This window comes from Eurosta solidaginis, chromosome 2 (assembly GCF_040869045.1).
Source record: "Eurosta solidaginis isolate ZX-2024a chromosome 2, ASM4086904v1, whole genome shotgun sequence".
Classification (NCBI taxonomy): Eukaryota; Metazoa; Arthropoda; class Insecta; order Diptera; family Tephritidae; genus Eurosta; species Eurosta solidaginis.
In genome coordinates this window covers 111,975,052-111,995,612 of record NC_090320.1, presented here as the reverse complement: position 1 = coordinate 111,995,612, position 20,561 = coordinate 111,975,052, and the positions used below count along the sequence as shown (strand labels likewise).

The 20,561-nt window shown below is 35.9% G+C and overlaps 1 protein-coding gene across 2 annotated transcripts in view; it reads left to right on the top strand.

The window, feature by feature from the left end:
* LOC137240152 (prolyl endopeptidase) overlaps positions 1 to 20,561 on the top strand; it is a 682,234-nt gene that overhangs the window by 337,223 nt on the left and 324,450 nt on the right. Inside the window, exon 5 of one of the 2 annotated variants that reach the window (XM_067766092.1) lies at positions 2,024 to 2,143. The exons of the other annotated variant lie outside the window; for it this stretch is intronic. Within the exon in view, the coding sequence (XP_067622193.1) occupies positions 2,024 to 2,143 (120 nt within the window). The remainder of the gene's footprint in view (positions 1 to 2,023; positions 2,144 to 20,561) is intronic. 2 annotated transcript variants of the gene reach the window in all.

Below are 20,561 nucleotides of genomic sequence, written 5' to 3'. Positions count from 1 at the left end.
TGTAGTAAATAAATAAAAACATTTGCTCTATAGCGTTCGCTGCTTCAGGTTGTCACATGAAAAACCGCCTTGAATGCTAGCAGAGGAGACTGCCATGTTGGGGATCTCATGGGTAAAGGTTTGGAAAGAACTTGCCAGCTGCGAAAGTGTACCCTTCATTACGTAATTTTCAACAGCTTAGATACACAGTTTCACTGTTCGCTCTTAGAACGCCTTGCTGAGGACAATACAAATATGTTTCTTGAAATGGATCGGAAGCCTCTTACCCGCGATCAGCACCCGCTCTTAGCGCCGAGCCCTAATATCCAACGAAGTTGGCAATTATTTTATTTAACACTTGGCGCGACTCATAACATACTCCGATACTGCCGCAAAAAACTTATATTCAAACGTGTAGTTTGAAAATTCCGTTTCTCGTGAACTTTGAAATATAGATTTAGTGGTTTCTTCGACATCTAAGGTGGTGTTCAAAGAAAAAAGATATAAAGGTATCTTCGACAGCTAAGATGGTATTATAAGAAAAAGTAATATGGTTTCTTTAAAATCAAGCTATGATAACATTGGAATAGTTATTATTCAAGATAAAAGATCGCGGGTTCGAATCGAGCTCAAGGCCTAACAATAATTTTTTATCATTATTATTGTTATGATAAATTTTTCCTTAGTTGAAAAAATTTTTAAATTAGAATAGAAGAAAGAAAAAATTTAGACAACTGCCAAAGCTCGTTGTATAGATCCATTTCGGGAACTGCCAAATTCCTTCATCGACAACGTTTAGGCGCCGCCGCTATAACCATTCAGCCATCACAGCGGTTTTTTGTTTGTCTTCATTAATCCTACTTATATTCTGGTTCGTGCCAATTGATATTTACAACACTGCGACATCTTAAAATCAGTAGGCCGATATAACAACAAAAATTGTTAATACATCCCAGAGCACGGGGAAAAAAGTGTCAATAAAATATGACACTATGGCAGCATTGCCATCAAACAAGTCCAATTTTCACATCCATTCTGCAACAGATGTCGCAGTGTTGTGAATATCAATTGGCACGAACCAGAATAGAAGTAGGATTAATGAAGACAAACAAAAAACCGCTGTGATGGCTGAATGGTTATAGCAGCGGCGCCTAAACGTTGCCGATGAAGGAATTTAGCAGTTCCCGAAATGGATCTATACAACGAGCTTTGGCTGTTGTCTAAATTTTTTCTTTCTTCTATTCTAATTTAAACATTTTTTCAATTAAGAAAAAATTTATCATAACAATAATAATGATAAAAAATTATTGTTAGGCCTTGAGCTTGATTCGAACCCGCGATCTTAAAATCAGTAGGCCGATATAACAACAAAAATTCAAGATAAAAGCAATTATGTTTCCTTATCAAAATCAAGCTAAGAAAACAATGAAAAAGTTAGTTTTCCTTTAAAATGTGCTATGGTGTAGCAATATCAAATCTTGTAAGTTCGAAAAACTAACATCCTTATTTCGCAACCCACGAATAAAGGTCTGCAAAAAATTAAAAAAAAAAAAACATGAAAGAAGATATTTTCAGTGGTCAGTGATCAGTGATGCAGACCCCTAAAAAATAGTTCGGCGTTCGCTTTTGTGCTTTCTATTCGCGTTTACGTTTTTCAATTTGTCGAAAGGAAGAGAAAGCAAGCAAAAATTGAAATGACTTACAGGTTCGGAGGCAGTTGTGCTACTTCCCTCTCTTCTCACTACCTTCGCCTATGCCACGGCATACTTGAAATTAAGAATTGTTTAATCTGCCCCATTTAGGCAAGCGTTAGCATTATCGTTATATTTTTAACGATGTGCCAATTATTTTTTTGCAAAAACTGATATCTTAAGATCAATGCCACTTATAGGAGGGCGCAATAGGCGCTTCCAGTTTCTTAACTCAAATTTCAGACTGAGCAATAAAACGACTGGGCAAGTTAGTAAATTAAGATAATTATCATAGGTGTTAAACAAATCACCCGGATTTCTATCTATCAACTAATTCAACGAAAAATTTTCAGTACATTACCAATATTGAATCCAAAGTGTATTTCAGAACAAATAGACATGCTCCCAACTATAAAGTTGTTGTCATTGACTTTGAAAACCCGCTCGAAAACAATTGGGAAACAATAATTTCTGTAAGTAATGTATTCATACTATGTTAAAAATACAATCATTAATATATTGATCATCTAGTTAACGGGGTAACTTGTAATAATCTGAAATAATTAGTTATTCAGCATACATATATTATGTAGTAGCATTTAGCCTAAAACTCATCAATTTTATTTTAAAACTCTCTGGAAGCATGCATGGTGTTTTGTTGTAATAGTTCGCCCAGAAGATGACTGCTGTAGCTACTGAGTCGACTAATTTCAGCTGAAAATGTATATAATCGATGGAAGGAACTAAAAATAAGCTAACAGTTTTCTCAATTTTATTAGATAAATGTTGTAACATCAATCTTTTCAGCCTAAATCTTATTTGAGTTACAACAAAAAGTACCTCACTATAGCAGGCACTTTATTTATCTGCATAAATTCCGGCTGAGCGCTTTCGGGTACTCAGTGAGCTCGGTAAAGTAGAGATCAGCCAGCCTGCACAAAGATCTAGTTAGGACGGGAACAGAGAGGAGAATTACCTCAAAACCTACCGCTAAAGCCAATGCTTGCTTCGAGAAATCTTTGATTCTGTCACCATATTGAGGAGAAAGAAGAATGACAGGCCCACCATCCCTAGCTCTGCTAAGCAAAGCGAAGAAAGAAACTTTAGAGTCGAAAAATTATGTACTTCGAAAGCTGTTAGGCATATAGAGCAAGGGAATAATGGTAGCATACGAGGAAAGACGAAGTGGCTAATAAGCTAAAGAAGGGGAGTGAAAAAACTCCAGCTTATTCAAGGTTCTAAAGGAAGCTAAGTTGTGGCCGAGGAAAGGCGACCGATGACATGAATCAGTTCCTGGTTGTGGCAGTAACACATTTCAGTAACACAAATGGGCAAATACCTACCGATAGGTTGAGATCTGCAGAAGAAGACATGATTGGAATCATAAGTAAAATGATACATGATGAACCGAATAAACTGCTACCATCTTCTGAACCACAGGGATCTTACAATGGGATTATTTTGACGACTTGCACCCATTACGCGACCATAGATAGAAAGGGTGCAGGTAGTTTGCCCAGACAATCGAAGGATAGAAGGCGCACTGTTTCGACTCTTGTCATAGCCGCGATGCGAACGCCCGTGTGGTGAGTCCCTATTTTATTATTGTTAAGAAGCAACATTGTTTAATGGCACCACTTGTCTTTAAAGATCTGTCACTCCTTTGATACGTGGCAAACTCTTACTCGGATTTGTATTCAGCTACTTATACTTATACAAATATAATCTGTACATATATTATATTACTTTACTTCTCATCAAACCGCGTGAATAAACGTAGCATATATTTTGTACGTGCTAAGTTTGCACTTGATAGCATTTTATTTCATCAGGTTATGGGCCCAGATTGGCTTAAGATGACCGAAGAAACAATCCATATTTTCCACCGACTAAACAACAGCAACTACAGGTTGTGGAAGTTCAATGTCGATGCGGTATTAAAAGGCCATGGTTTACTAGGAATAGTACAAGGGATAACCAAATTCAACGATTCGGCATCCCAAGATCAGAAGGACTTATGGATGAAGCGTGACGGTAAAGCAATGGGAATTCTTATATCTTCCATTGAAAAGGATCAAGCAAACCACGTACTAACATGCACTAGCTTAAGCGAAGGCTACCTCAAATTTGCCAATATTCACGACAAACAAAGTGAGGTAAAAGTTATGTGCCTTTATGAAGAATATTTTTCGCTACGAATGCAGGAAGACGAGTCAGTCGCAGATCATGTGTCAAAGGTGTCAGCATTGGCAGCGGAAATAGAGGCACAAGGAGAAAAGTTATCCGAAAATATCAAGATGGTACGAATCATAAGCAGTTTGCCACCAAGGTTCCAAAACTTCAAAACTGTTTGGTATAACGTAAAAGAAGGCAGAACTATAGACAATTTGATGGCAAAGTTACAGCTCGAAGAAGATCAACTCAAGAAGAGTAGTGACGGAGCTGTAAGCGAAGCAGCTTTCTACAGGCTCAGCAACAACAAAAGGGTTTTCAATGCTGATGGAAACTAAACGATGTGTGCTGATAGACAAAAATAAAACATGTTGGCCGCCGGTATTCGTGACTCTCAAAATCAATTTAGAATGTTATTTAAGCAAAGAACTGATTATAAAGCAAATTCGGCAAAGATCAATACAATGCAGCAATGGCACTGCAGACTTGGTCACATAAATACAGCAACAATCAAAAACATGTGTGACAGAGGTTTAGCTGATGGTATAAATGTGACGGAACACAACAATTTCCTGTGTGAAGATTGCAAGCGAGGAAAAATGCATCGATCTTCACATGGAGCTGCAATACGACGCGAAGCACGCAAGTGCGAATATTTTCATATGGATTTATGCGGCCCTATGTCTGAATCTGGTATCGGTGGAGTTCGCTATTTCATGTTGCTTAAGGATGAATGCACATGCTTCAGGTACGTTTATTTTTTATCCAACAAATCTGAAGTTCTTCAAAAACTTAGATGTTTTATTTCTATGTTACGCAACATGACTGGCGAATCGGTAAAATACGTACGGTGCGACAATGGTACCGAGTTTATAAATAAAGAAGTAGCTGAGCTGATGTCAAATAATGGTATTGTTCTGGAGAAAATCTCACCATACACCCCGGAGCAAAATGGCTTTATTGAAAGAGACAATAGGACTGTTCAAGAATCAGCCCGGACGATGTTGTTGGCCACAAATTTTTGTGGTCTGAAGCAGTGAGAACGGCCGTATACATTCTTAATCGATCAGCACCGGCTAGTCGGGCAAAAACGCCATTTGAATACTGGTTTGGCAAGAAGCCCGATTTGAGTCACTTAAAGGTTTTTGGCACTGAATGCATGGTTTATCTGCCCAAACAACTAGGGAGGAAAAAGTGGGATGCTAAAGCAAAGAAAATGTATCTAGTTGGCTATGAACCTTCAGCAAAAAATTTTCGTTTGTACGATCAGGAGTCAGCAAAAATAATTGTTAGTTGCGATGTTGTTTTTAATGAAAAGGCAATTAGAATTGGGTCATTTAGCAAAGATGACGAGGGTGATACGAGTAATGAAAACACTGAACAAGATGAAAACGTTTCATCGTCTTTCCAGCCGCATATGTCCAGCACTCCGAAGAATTCTATGAAAAAAGAGACTTCAGCAACCGATATGCCAAATTCATCAAATGGTTCTACGGTACAAAGTTCTGTTCCTGATACAAGAGAGCATAATAGGTATGGCTTGCGTAAGGAAGTTTTACCACCAGAGTGATTTGGATACGATTACATTGGCTGTTTAGAAACTATTTCAGAACCAGATTCATATGAAGATGCCATAAATTCGGAACACGCCGTGAATTGGAGAGCGGCAATAAATGATGAAATCAATTCCCTTGAGCTTAACCAAACTTGGGAGTTGGTAGAAAAACCCCGTGATAAAAATATTGTGGGATGCAAATGGGTGTTTAAAATTAAATCAAACCCAAATCAAAAACCAGTGTTTAAGGCGCGATTAGTGGCTAAAGGCCATTCACAAGAACCTGGTATCGACTATAAAGAAACATATTCGCCAGTAGTGCGATATGATTCAGTGAGAGTGGCTATGGCGGTAGCAGCCTTTGAAGGCATGGAGATGATGCAATTCGATGTCAAAACTGCCTTTTTATACGGAGAACTCCATGAGGAGATTTATATGGACATCCCACAAGGCATCAATGTCTCTCAAGCTCAAAATCAAGTTTTTCGCCTTAGAAAGGGTCTGTATGGGCTTAAGCAGGCATCTCGTAATTGGAATTCAAAGTTTGTGGAATTTCTGCAAACATTTAAAATGCAGCAGTCTAATGCTGACCATTGTGTGTTTCACGGCAATATTGAAAATAGTAAGATTATTTTGCTTCTATACGTTGATGATGGGTTGATATTATCCCAAAACAAATCCGCTTTAAATTTATTCATTGGAAAACTATCGAACGAATTTCGTATCACTTATGGTGAAAACAACTATTATGTTGGGCTTGAAATTTATCGCGATATACCAAACCAATCTATAAAAATTAGCCAACGTTCTTACATAAAGAAAATTCTTCAACGCTTTAACACGGATGATTCAAAAGGTATTTCAACGCCTAGTGACGGTAACACATATCTATCAAAACGTAGTGAGGAAGCTACTGTAAAGTACCCATTCAGAGAAGCTGTTGGCTGTTTGACGTTTGCTGCTACAGTATCCAGACCAGATATATCATATGCCGTTGGTGAAGTGAGCAAATTTACAGAAAATCCCAAAAACTCCCACGTACAAGCTGTTAAGAGGATTTTTCGCTACCTAAAAGCAACCATGGACTACTGTATAGAATATAGGTCAGGTAATTCTCTTAAATTTGAAGGTTATACTGACGCAGATTTTGCTCGTGATGTTGATACAAGAAGATCTACAACCGGCTATGCATTTCTATTAAACGACAGCGTTGTGACATGGAGAAGCCACCGTCAAAAGACTGTTGCGTTGTCAACAACAGAGGCCGAGTGCATGGCCGCCTGTGAGGGAGCTAAATAGCTAGTTTGGCTTAAACAACTTTTGGCTGATTTTAGTTATAACCTGGATTCCCCTACGGCTCTTAAATCCATAATCAGGGCACAATTCGACTAATTGGAAATCCGGGATTACACCATAGTACAAAGCATATCGACATAAGGTTACATTTCATCAGAGATCTGCAAAAGGCCAAAAATAGTTGAGTTCAAATACGTCAACACAGAACTACAACGTGCTGATATATTTACAAAGCCACTGACAAATCAACGCTTTAGGAATAATTTGCAGCTCTTAGGAATGTCGCCAGTCAAACAATGAGTGAGAGTGTTAAGAAGCAACATTGTTTAATGGCACCACTTGTCTTTAAAGATCTGTCACTCCTTTGATACGTGGCAAACTCTTACTCGGCTTTGTATTCAGCTACTTAATTTCATTACTAACTGTTATTTTTCTTTGTATATACATATACATATATTATATTACTTTACTTCTCATCAAACCGCGTGAATAAACGTAGCATATATTTTGTACGTGCTAAGTTTGCACTTGATAGCATTTTATTTCATCAATTATATACCAAGTAATTAAGTAGTATAGAAGTATATAACAGGGGTATCAGACACCCAAAATAGTAATTATTTGTTTTTCGAGTTTCCAAAAAATGCAAATTTCATTAAGTATGAAAGAAGCTTTCAGAATAATTTTTCCCGATAAATACTTTTTTATAGGCCTGTGGTCACTAGCACACACATTGAAGTGTACGCACGTACGTATGCACACATTTATACTTTTTATTGCTATGAACCCACGGTGTAGCAACTTTATTGTAGGTTAACCCGACCCGACCTGGCTCATAGCTTTTTGCTGTAAGAGGCTCGCCCTTTTTTGATCAAGCCGTCAACAAGGAAGTATCTCATCCTACGTCCACGTAAGTAAGTTCTAATTTGCGAATAATTTCATTAATATTCTGCAACATTTGTTAATAATTTATCTTTAAAACACTTGTTGTTTTAAATTTTTTAATAAAAAGCCATTTTATTGTATTGTACAATACGAATCTTTTCGTGTTTTAATTTTCCGATTTTCTCGCTTACATATTTTCTCAACAATTACGTGGCGCCAACGGCTCATGTTCATGGTTGTACTGCGCCGTTGTGAGAGAACCACACAAAATTTACAGTCCACTCCTTAACCAGATAATCGGAGCTGAACAAAGTACTCAATCAAGGATAATCCAGCAACCAACTAAATCGGAGCTGACACATTATTCCATGACATTATACCAAGGATATAATCCAAAAAAAACAACACAAACATTTACAGAAGTAACACATTTTCACTCCAACTCAAACATAGTTTCAAGCAAAAAGGTACGTGATTTTTCCAATATTCCGTCCTTAGGTAGAGTTCTTTTTAATAAAAATTTTCAAAAACATTATAAATCTTTATAAATAGTTGCTTTTTTTTATTAAACAGTGCAAGTGATTTTGTTAAGTAGTACATTTTATTTTGTGCATTAGAAGTAGGTAAAAATTTAAAATATTTGCACCCCTTCCCATACACACATTTATTGTCCCACAAAAGCTTAGGCTTAGGTTACCTAAAGTGTGTACATCGCGCCTTGAATCCCCCACCCGAGGACACAATTGATGCCGAAATTGAAACATTGAGAGGTCGTATACAGGAGATGCAACCTAATCGGTCAGCAGTTTCAGCGAGTAATCCAAATGTAAAAACACCATGCTATGATGGTTCTGCTCCTTTCCAGATCTTTGAACAACAGTTTGAGAAGACCGCAGCACTGAACAACTGCAATGCTGAAGATAATGTTGCTGCAATATTCGTGGCATTGAAAGGACCTGCTGCTGTAATCGACGATTCTCGAGGAAGAGCCGAACAACTACGAAATATTGATTGCTGCTCTAGCGAGGCGATATGACGGAGCCCGTCTGATAGGTTCCTAACCAACCCTGTACAAGCTCATTGTACAGAAGCCGTCAATAATGCTGTTATCACAAGCAGTATTAAAGTTTACCGCCAAAATGTACCTGTCCTTCGAATTAAGATCGAGACAGTTCGATGGTTTAGGTCACGTCTGGAGTTTGATTTGTTTATTTAAATTGAAACACTAATGATTTTTATTATAGTGAATACTTTGACTTAAACATATCTATTGTATATCGGAAGTATAGATATCCCATAAAACTAGATGTAAGAGAAGTGGTAGCGTTCTTATAGCCGTTCCCCGTAGGCTTTACTCAAACTTAGCTTCTGAACCAAATGTGTGTATGCATTAAATGAGCGTCATATATTCCGCCAAATAGTGCTGACTGAGTCTTCTCTTGTTTTAAGTAAATTGGGAGACAATAACGTAAGTGTATTAGGTGATATTAATTTACGTTATGTGGGATGGTCTTCCTCGTACTCTTATTTTGGCCTTATGTGCATTAATATAAGTATACCTGATGAGTGCTACTTTATTAATAACATATTGAGTCTTATCTTGGTACAGTTTAATAAATCTGTCAACAAACTAGACTGAATTCTCGAACTTGGTTTTGTGAGCGACAACATAAACACTTCTTAAGAAGAGTCCCAATTTCACCATTTGCTATGCATCATTTACCTCTCGTCTCTAACTTTGAATTCTATAACTTTTCTTCAACTGCATATGTTGATAAAGCGTCGTTTAACTTCAAAGCTTGTCATTTATCCTAAATTGAAGAGTAATTGGGATTAGCTGTTATCTTTGTCAGAAGCTTCAGATTGCTTCCTTTTTTTCAAAAAATTGTATATGAAATGTGTTTAAGTTTGTTCCTGTTTTCAGTCGTCGGTTGAAAAAGATAAAAAAAAAAACAAAAACAGAGAAATAGGCATTTTAAAAAATATAAGGATACTGGAAGTGGGATCTACTCGAAAGAGTTTAGCTGTTTAGATAAATTCCTTTATGGAAACTACATACTCAATGTTGACTCAATGCAACAATTTACAAAAGCAAACTTCAATTTTTTTAATACTTCATTTATTTATTATTTGCCTTTGTTCTTTCATTTTAAACTATTGGTTTTTGTATTTGTCGTGTATTTGTTGTTTCATTTAACGAAAATTAAAAAAACCTACAAGAATGTCAATAAGAAGGACTCAGCGAAAGTGATCGACAATATTTTGTTTTTGTTCTTAAACTTTCGTTAAATTAAACAACAAATACACAACAAATACAAAAACAAATAGTTTAAAATGAAAATGAAATTGAAGTTTGCGTCTTTCGTTTTTGTACTTTTCAATTACTGTTCGTTCGTATTGGCTTTGACTAAGAGTATTTATTGTGTTTTATTATAAAATATCCAAATTTTTTCATGACTTTTATTTTAAAATTAATACAACTAATTCTCATTGTAACAATGGCCACAAAATGACGGCGTTGTTTGAATGATGCAGATAGTTTCTGTGTTGTTTGTGGTGAATATACCTTCAAAAAGTTTCGTAAAGTCATCACGGACTTTGTTAAAACAGGATATTTTAATTACTTTGGAGTGAAAATTTGCGATGAAGAGAAGCCATGGGTGCCAAATACTGCGTGCCAAAATTGTGTTGTGTGTCTGCGACAATGGTCGAATGGAAAAAGATCAGCTCTCAAATTTAAGACACCAATGATTTGGCAGGAACCTACGAATCATCATGATGATTGCTATTTTTGTGTGGTAAACATTACTGGAATAAACTTGGCAAACAAAAATGAATGGTCCTATCCGTCATTGCCTTCTGCTCAGCGACAACTTCTGCACTCAAACGAATCATCAGTACCGCACACGTCATCAGCTTTTGAAGGAAGATGGGATACGCATATAATGGCCGATTACTGCTGGTAGGTACAGGTAAGAAAGTCTTGTAAAAGACAATTTTGTGCTGATGCACGGTAAATCATTAAAATTAAATATGTAAAAATTCTCATTTTTGTAAGAATTTAACACCTATATGAAAATTAAAAACTAGAGCTGTTACAAAGAAACAAATCATTTTTTCGTAACCAGCACCTTAAGTTGACTTAAAATTACTAAAAAAAACGCTGGAAAATGTTTCACTGTTGAGCAGTGTAATCAGTCTGCGAGTAACTGCACTGATGTTGCAAATTTATTTGTTGAGTTTTTTAGCTCAAATTTTACACCTGATAACAGAAATATATATACCGCTGATGCTGCGTAGGTTAATTATCTCTTAATTTCAGTTCTCTCTAGCTTTCATCTGATGATGTCATGAACGGTATTATTAGACTTAAACCATCTGATATAACTGATTATGATGGATTATCGCGAGTTTGTTTAAAAACGTCTCAGCACTAGCATCCCCTTTAAAACTGTTTTTTAATAAATCTCTGGCTTCAGCCATTTTCGCTGATGACTGGAAAATCACTTGCATCAATCCTACTTTCAAAAGTGGCAATAAAAATAACGTCCGTAATTACCATCCTATATAAAAGTTGACTACAAACTCTAAGCTTTTAGAGGTAATTATAAAAGACAAAATATTGTAACCAAGAGCCTAATACTACCTTCCTAGCATGGTTTCGTTCCGAATCGTTCTACAATCACCAACCAGGCCGAATTTAGTGAATATTGTTTAGAATATTTCGTAGTTGCTCCTTAAGGAAGCATATCAGGACCGCTGCTCTTTGTATTGTTTACAAATGAAAGCGATTGTTTCTCTTTTGCAAAATATCTGCTTTACGCAGGCGATTCAAAAATTTAATCTACCATTAAAAATCAAGATGAAATAATTAAAATCCAGACTGAAATTGATAAACTCCAAATCTGGGGTGTATTTTTACGCTTTTCATTGAAAATAAAAAGTGTTTTAAGGTTATTTAACCGAAAATTCAAAATATCTTACCTACATCCTATGTGATTGGAACTCTTCACTGGATACTGTTGATGACACCAAATATCTTGATATTATTTATACATCTAATTTCTCTTTTATAAATCACAAAGCGTATTCAGTTCTGGTTTATCAGACGACACTGTTATAAATTTTCTGCCCCTATACGTTTAAATTACTTTTGACAGCTTTTGTTTGGTCGAATTTGGAGTATGGTGCTATAATTTGAAGACCATATCAGTTAACTGCCATTCATCGAATTGAACGTGTTAAGAAAGTTTTCCTTAGATTACGTACATTAAATTTTCAACAAACAATGCCTTCATATAATCCAGTTAACTTTCAATCAATTTATAGTCATTGGTAACTAAGAGAGTTGTTCTTTCTCTATCTTCCTTCTTTAAAATTGTCAGTGGCGAGGGTTACTCTACTTCTCCTCCTACGCGAATTAATTTTAACATACCACTGTCCCGCCGTTCCATGAACAAATTGTTAAAACTGAGTATGCTCGTACTGCTCCCGTTGCATGGGCTTTTAATGAGCTTAATAAAATCTCCAACTCTGTCTTTTTTGATTTATCAATGTCTACTTATGATTTTTATGCACTATGCACGTACATACCTATGCTAACTCAAGAACAAGTAAGCGAGATAGATCCCTGAAAAAAAAAAAATGCGATTAGTATAGGATAACCCCTGATGAGTCGCAAAGGAGTATGCGACCAATGCCAGTTTTCATATCTTTTTATGAATTAACCTATTCCATTTTGTTTGAGAATGTCCTATGAAGAGACTGATTGTACACATTTATACCCAAAAGGGATCGATAGGACCAATTCCCTCTGGTCCCATATGGGAACCTATGAAGACTAGTCTCTTTTCGGTTCAATAGGGAATCTAATAGGGCCAGTCGCATTTTTAATCACAATGGTCGTAGAATGGTACTCACTGATGTAATCATTTTCGGTTTATATTGAAATAAGCAAGTTAAAAAATACGTTGTTTTATAATTTGTTTTAATAATATGTATTTTAAAACAGTTCACAAGCATTTCGTTAAATAATCCAATTAATAACTTATGTTTTAAATTCGTTTCCGACATTAATATATATTTTTTAATAATAGATGGCTTTATTTATTTTGAAGTTATATAAATATATTATCACATCACATTTTTAATTAGTTTATTTCATTCATTCATTTGTATAAATAATAATAAACTCTTATCAACGCTGAAACCTGGCCAAGTCTCTTTTTGCGTGGCTTGACAAAACTTTTTGATTTAATTTGGCCATTTATTGAAAGTTTTTATTGTGTGCTTATCATTTGATGTGATAGGATTTGTATGTGTATGAGATGAGGTCAAAGCGCGCATGAGGTCGAATCGCGTCTTTTAATACTACTCGCAACATTCGACAGAAAAAAATCGATGGTTTTCCTAAAATGAAACTATCGATAGTTTTGCAGCTCTATGGATAACAAAAAACAGCTGTTATTTCTCCAAGTACAAGCAATTCCCGTACATGAAGAACATTGGAGAACAATTTATAAAATTTAAAGTGATTTGAATAGATACAAATCGCCGGTATATCTAATAATCCTGTTTTGTCACAGCACAATGATATAGCAAAGGCGGAACACAAATATAATGCTCTTCGAAAACGCTGGAGTCCTAAGCCTTTCGTTAGTGTTTCTGTCATAAATAACCGCGGGACAGCGAGACCAGATATTATTGTGAGACTAATTTCTAAAGTTGGCAAGTTAAAGGGATTGTCCTGAGATGTGTTTATACGGTTTGGAAAACCAACAAACGAAAAGTGCATTGATGTATCTATATAACAACCAGTTTCGAGGTTATCACCCAACATGTGAGCCAGTTATAAACCTGAAATTGTTTAACATAAATTTCCTGTACATAACAATGTAGGTCATGGACTAGATGAAGGCAAAATTCATCTCCCTCCCATTGGGGTGGTACCGACTGGTGGATCAAGACTTGATCTCCCGTGGTTGTTGTTGTGTTACCAGTGCTTCGGGCCATTCAATGGGCACCACTCACAAATTGTCCCGTGGTGATACCAGTTGCGTCAGTTATCGCGGAACAGGATGCGTGACGTAAGGCCAAAATACCCAAGGTGGTTAAGAGCTCAATTAAAAATTAGGCGGACGCCGTGGTGTGATGATAGCGTGCTCCGTCTACCACACAGAAGATGCTGGGTTCACGCCCTGTTCAAAGCAACATCAAAATTTTAGTAAACAGTTTTTTCAATTAGAAGAAAATTTTTCTAACGGGTCGTTTCTCGGCAGTGCTTGGCAAGCACTCCGAGTGTATTCTACCATGAAAAGCTTTCAGTGGAAACTCAACTGCCTGGCAGATGCCGTTCGGAGTCGGCAAAAACAAGTAGGTCCCGTCCCGCCAATTTGTAAGAAATATTAAAAAAAGAAATTGGAAGAGAAGCTCGGCCTAAAATCTATTCGGATGTTATCTCCCCTTACATTTATACATTTTTTATAACTTTCATGAAAATGAAATGGTATATTAATTTCGTCACGAAACCGAAAATTGTAAGTCCTTAAAGGAAAATAGATAGACCCACCATTAAGTATACCGAAATAATCAGGTTGAAGAGCTGAGTTGATTTAGCCTGTCCGTCTGTCCGTCTGTCTGTTTGTATGCAAACTAGTCCCTCAATTTTTGAGATATCTTGATAAAATTTGGTGAGCGGGTGTATTTGGGTGTCCGATTAGACATTTGTCGGAACCGACCGGATCGGACTACTATAGCATATATCCTCCATACAACCGATTTTTCAGAAAAAGAGGATTTTTGTAATATCTTACCCAATTTAACAGATTGAAGCTTCAAACTTCACCATATACTTTCGTATATTGCACATATTGTTGCCTGAAAAAATTTATGAGATCGGTCGTATATATAGTATATATCCCCCACAACCGATTGTTCAGATAAGGAACTTTTCGTAATTACTGCCCTATTTTAAGAGCTAGAGGCTTCAAATTTCAGCGAATGCTTACGTATATAGCATATATTGTTGTCTGAAAAAATCATAAAGATCGGTGGTATATATAGTATATATATGGTGGTATATATAGTATATATATATAGTATATATATATATATTTTCGCAAATTTTAGCCCCATTTTAACAGCTAGAAGCTTCAAATTTCACCGAATATTTACTTATATAGCATATATTGTTGTCTGAAAAAATTATAGAGATCGGTTGTATATATAGTATATATCACATACAACCGATTGTTCAGATAAGAAACTTTTCGCAATTTCTGCCCCATTTTAACAGCTATAAGCTTCGAATTTCACTGATTGCTTACGTATATAGCATATATTGATGTCTGAAAAAATCATTGAGATCGGTGGTATAAATAGTATATATCTCATACAACCGATTGTTCAGATAAGAAACTTTGCGCACTTTCTGCCCCGTTTTAACAGTTAGAAGCTTCAAATTTCACAAAATGCTTTCGTATATAGCATATATTGTTGTCTGAAAAAATCATAGAGATCGGTGGTATATATATTATATACTTCATATAAACTGTCATATTGACCCCTTTTTTACGGCTAGAAGCTTCAAGATTCATCAAATTTCATCAAATAGTTACGTTTACGTCATATATTTTTGAAATACGTGATTCGTAGCCATAGTTTTTACATGCAGACCACAAAAAACGTGAAGCATTGTATCCTCACACAGATTACCTACCTATTTTTTATTTTATATTTATCTTAAAAATCGTTTAGATATGTTCAAATTTCACCAAATGCTTACGTGTATAGCATATATTGTTGTCTGAGAAAATCATAGATACCGGTGGTATATATAGTATATATCCCATACAACCGATTGTTCAGATAAGAAACTTTGCGCAATTTCTTCCCCATTTTAACAGTTATAAGCTTCAAATTTCACCGATTGCTTACGTATATAGTATGTATTGTTGTGTCAAAAAATCATAGAGATCGGTGATATATATAATATATATTTGATGGTATATATAGTATATATATAGTATATATATATTTTTTTTACGATTTAGGCCCCATTTTAACAGCTAGAAGCTTCAAATTTCACCAACTGCTTACGTGTATAGCATATATTGATGTCTGAAAAAATCATTGAGATCGGTGGTACACATAGTATATATCTCATACAACCGATTGTTCAGATAAGAAACTTTGGGCAATTTCTGCCCCGTTTTAACAGTTAGAAGCTTCAAATTTCACAAAATGCTTACGTATATAGCATATATTGTTGTCTGAAAAAATCATAGAGATCGGTCGTATATATATTATATACTTCATATAAACTGTCATTTTGACCCCTTTTTTACGGCTAGAATCTGCAAAATTCATCAAATTTCATCAAATAGTTACGTTTTCGTCATATATTTTTGAAATACGTGATTCGTAGTCATAGTTTTTACACGCAGACCACAAAAAACCTGAAACTTTGCATCCTCACACAAAGTACCTACCTGTTTTTTATTTTATATTTATCTTAAAAATCATTAAGGTATGTAGATCTGTTCACTATATATTTCTTATCTTATACATCCGATTATTCGGAGATTACGAACGGGATAAGATTATTGTTCAGCCCCATTCATGAAAGGTATGAAGTCTTCGGCACAGCCGAAGACAGTCCCGTTTTTACTTGTTTTTTAATAACAACTACTCAATTTCTCCTGTTGCAATACATTTTCATTAGCCAAAGCTCCTTTACAATTCTAGGCCTAGTAAATACATGAACCAATGAGCGGATCACGCATTAAAAAATACGTATGAAAAGCTAGTTGTTTAGATGAAATTTTGTTTAACGTTAATTCTTTGTTCGTGACGTAGGACGTGTTTGCTCACATATTACGCACAGTACATATGTTAAATCGCAAGCTGCCAAATTGACTATTGAGTATGATCCTGTATATAGCTCAAAAATTATAATAATAATGTTTTTTCGCGGTATACATCAGCCCGCTTATCTTCCAATATGTGGTGTGCTGTTTTTTATTTGTTCCCATTGGTTGGTTATTCCTAACGTTTTTGGCCGACTCCGAAGGCATCTGCTTTTTTGCTGAGAAACTTTTCATGGCAGAAACACAATCAAAGGGTTTGTCTAACCACCAAATATATTTGATGTAAGTTGTTAGCCCGCTTTTCAAAAAAGAATATAAAATTTCTCCGAAAATTTTACCCTAAATCCGATAGTAGTCTTTAAGTCCTAGTACTTTAGGTTCGGTATAGGGCTCCGCATTTTTCTTAACTAATTCGATTCGATCACCTGTAATCTTTTTTATTTTACTCGTTTCGGTGCCGTTTTTTTTAATATTTCTTAAAATGGGCTACATAGATTTCAAACTGACTAATCCCAATTGTACCCGAATGGGATAAAGGCCCAAATGTAGACAAAATAGATTAATCGGGGACCAATCTCTTTAGGAATTAATCGCACGATTTTTGCAGGGATATGAATTCTTACATTCATTGTCATATGTAAGTTAGCACCAACTAAGTCAACATTCGAGCTGACGCTAATGTAAGGAGCCTAGTCAGCAATACGCAAGTCGATGGCCGAAAATACTTAATAATAATTTTGAAGCAAACAGGAAAAGGCCCAGACGCTGCATCAGCAAAAACACAAATATTGTGAACGACATCCGAAATTGAATTGGGAACAACATCTGTCACGCGCCGATCAAAATAATGCTGGCACAGACAGGTAGAATTAAGTTATATTAAGAACTAATTTACCATTTTTGGTTCAGTCACTTGTAAGCAGTCAGTTGTAAATAGTCCGATGTAAATAGTGAGTAAGCAAGCAAGGTCTTACGACCAATAGTTAAATTAGTAATAAAACAATAAAGGTCCTAAGACCCTAAAAATATATTTTTTTAGTAACTTTAATTAAGGCTACAATAATTGGCGCCTGAGCTAAATAAAAAGCTTGGCCGGTAAATTTATAGTGTAAAAAGTTAAATAAAGTGCCACTAGACTCACAAAGGAAAAACTTCCTAAAAAAGTGCCTACCAAAATAAAATGGTTCCAAAGACAGGAAAAAAGCCGATAATAAAAGTTCCACTGAACTTATAAAATAAAAACTTACCAAAAAGTACCAACTAACGTTAAATAGTGCCAAAGACGGGAAGAAATAACCAAAAAAAGTGCCGCAAAAGATATAGAAAACCTATAAAGGCGTGAAAAAGACAGTAAAACCTCCTGGACGCCCAGAATTGCCCGCCAGCAACCCAGCACAGGAGCAAGACAGTGTACCCCAGTATCTATTGAAAACAGGAGCAATACACACTCGCCAGCATGCGGAAATATTTAATATAGGACTACATAGTTTTAAGTGAATTGCATTTTAAAATATTTTTGGAAAATTCTGAATCATTTAACAAGAAACTCAGACATACAGGAAAGTTCTGTAAATTAAATCTAAAATTAACAACAGAAAACCCTTGAAAAAATTTTTCGTAACGTGAAAGTGAGGAATTTATATTACTTAGAGGAAAAGAAAAAATTAAATATTTGCGAAATCAAAAAAAATTGTTTAAAAAGGAAATAATTACAATGTCAAATCCAAACAATTTGATTAGACCCTCAATGCTTGGGACTAACCCTGCTGCACAAGCAGCACCGCCAAGCCCCAAAAAGCAAATTTCACCAGACTTGGCAAATATGATAAGAAGCATGATATCTCTAGCCAGAGAGGCAAGCGTGCCTAATATAGTACGGAGTGTCCTTAACAACAAAACAAATCCGATCATAACTGATCAAACTATAGACGTCCAATTCCAAAATAATATGAGTTAAATGGATAAGATTCCAGATGTTGTACGGTCAATGAGAGAATTCTCAGGAAATTCCTCGGAGTTTAGCTCCTGGAAAAAGAGTGTTGAAAGAATTTTGAGAATTTATGAACGCTCAAAGGGCACACCTAGATATTTCCGCATTTTGAATGTCATTAATTCAGCATGTCAGCGTTCAGAATGTCATCAATTTCCCGCTGCCTAACTACCCACTACGCCGACAAACGAGACATAGGCCCTTTAGAGTACCAAATGACATGTCTCATACAAGGACGAATGTCCATTAATGAGTTCTACCAGAAAGTATACGGACACCTATCACTACTTTTAAATAAAATAGGTTGTATGGAAATAGGTGAAGAAGCAGTTCACCTGTCAACTGAGAATAACCTAGCTAAGGCCCTCGACACCTTCGTCAGAGGACTTTCAGGTAATCTCCCCAGGTTACTTGGCATAAAGGAACCAAAGAGTTTGCCAGAAGCCTTACACCTTTGCCTGAAGCTCGAAAACCAAATCTTCAGGGCATACCACGCGAACAACCAGATGTCTAACTCCCATCAACAAAGCTTTAATTCTCCGAATCCACGACAGCAACCCTTCACGGCAAAATACCCCCAACCGCAATCTGACCAACAATTCCAACCACAGTCAAGGTTTTGTCCCGAACTAGCACACCTACATCAACCCATTCAAATCCCATTCCACAAAACTAACATGAAAAAAATTTTAATCTTCGCAACTATCAGCTATACGCCAACCAAAACTCAAACCAGGTAAATAAATACCAACCACAAAACCCCTTTAACCAACGACACCATGCTCCTCCACGACCACCTTAACCACCTCAACCCATGAACGTAGACGAAAGCGTCAGGACAAGAGCGGTGAATTATATTGTTACGAATATTAGCAACACTAAGGGGACTGTCATCTCTAAGCCGATGCTAAACAGTGATATCATGCACATCCATAAATCAATTATTATGTATCTACATAAACGAATCAATAATTATATCTACACATATGTATGTACACGCAGCGGAAAAGCAACGCACAAACACATGCATATATCTTATCTGAGGTGCTCACAATTCAATCAGGGCAATAATTTGTGCAAGTATTACTCACGCGCATATAAGAAGCTCCAAACGTAGTTGTGGCTGTGATTTTGTAGCTGATAACTAACTAGTAAGTTCTGGAATGGAAAAGTCTAGAAGTATGCAACGAGAAATCAAAAAGTATAAAAGGTCGCGACAGTAGAGGTGCGAGAGTTAGTTTCATTTAAGCTATCAATCAGTTGAGTTAAGCAAGCTATCAGTAAGCGAAGTATAAGTGTTATTGTGAAGTACTTTAATAAAGGCCAGTTTTGCATTATTGAAGATTGGCGTTATTTATTCAACAGTTTAGTTATTCGAACTTAGCAGAAGGTTGCAAATAAGAGGATTTGCAGTAAATTCGTTACAATATGAAACGCCCTAAAGCTCAAGAAATGGGCAAACGGCCACCTAATACATCGATGATAAATCATCCCCCTATCAAAGTTCAAAGGTACTTTCACATCAACACCGATGGAGCGAGGGATAGCCAACACTATCATAACCAACACTACCAGGACCAATACTACCAAGACCAATACTACGAAGACCCAAACGACTACAATCAGAACACAATCTTTAACAACGAAAAGGAAGAACCGCAGGATCTAAGTGATGTACATTTCTTAGATTGAACAACTCTTCGTTACCCTACTTTAGATGCAGGACGAAGAGTGGCGAAATTTTAAACATTTTAGTGTACACTGGATCTAACAAAAATTATATCCACTCCAGCTTAGTAACAAAATAAATAGAAAACGATAACCCCTTTTTTTGCAAATTTTGTCGGGGGAAAATCAAAATTACCCACCACACATATCTCAACCTCTTCAACTTAGAAAACTACAAGCTTAAATTCTTCTTGCTACACACTCTCAATACCTTTCATGCAATACTAAGCAATGACAGCCTAAAGGAACTCTCAGCGGTCATACATACAAAGGAGAATTTTATGGTTGTAGCAAACAAAAAAAAAATTTTTTAAGACAATACAGTGTACAAAATGTTAACACAATAAAAATTCGGGACCAAAACATGACCACGGAAGAAAAGAAAAAACGAAACTAGA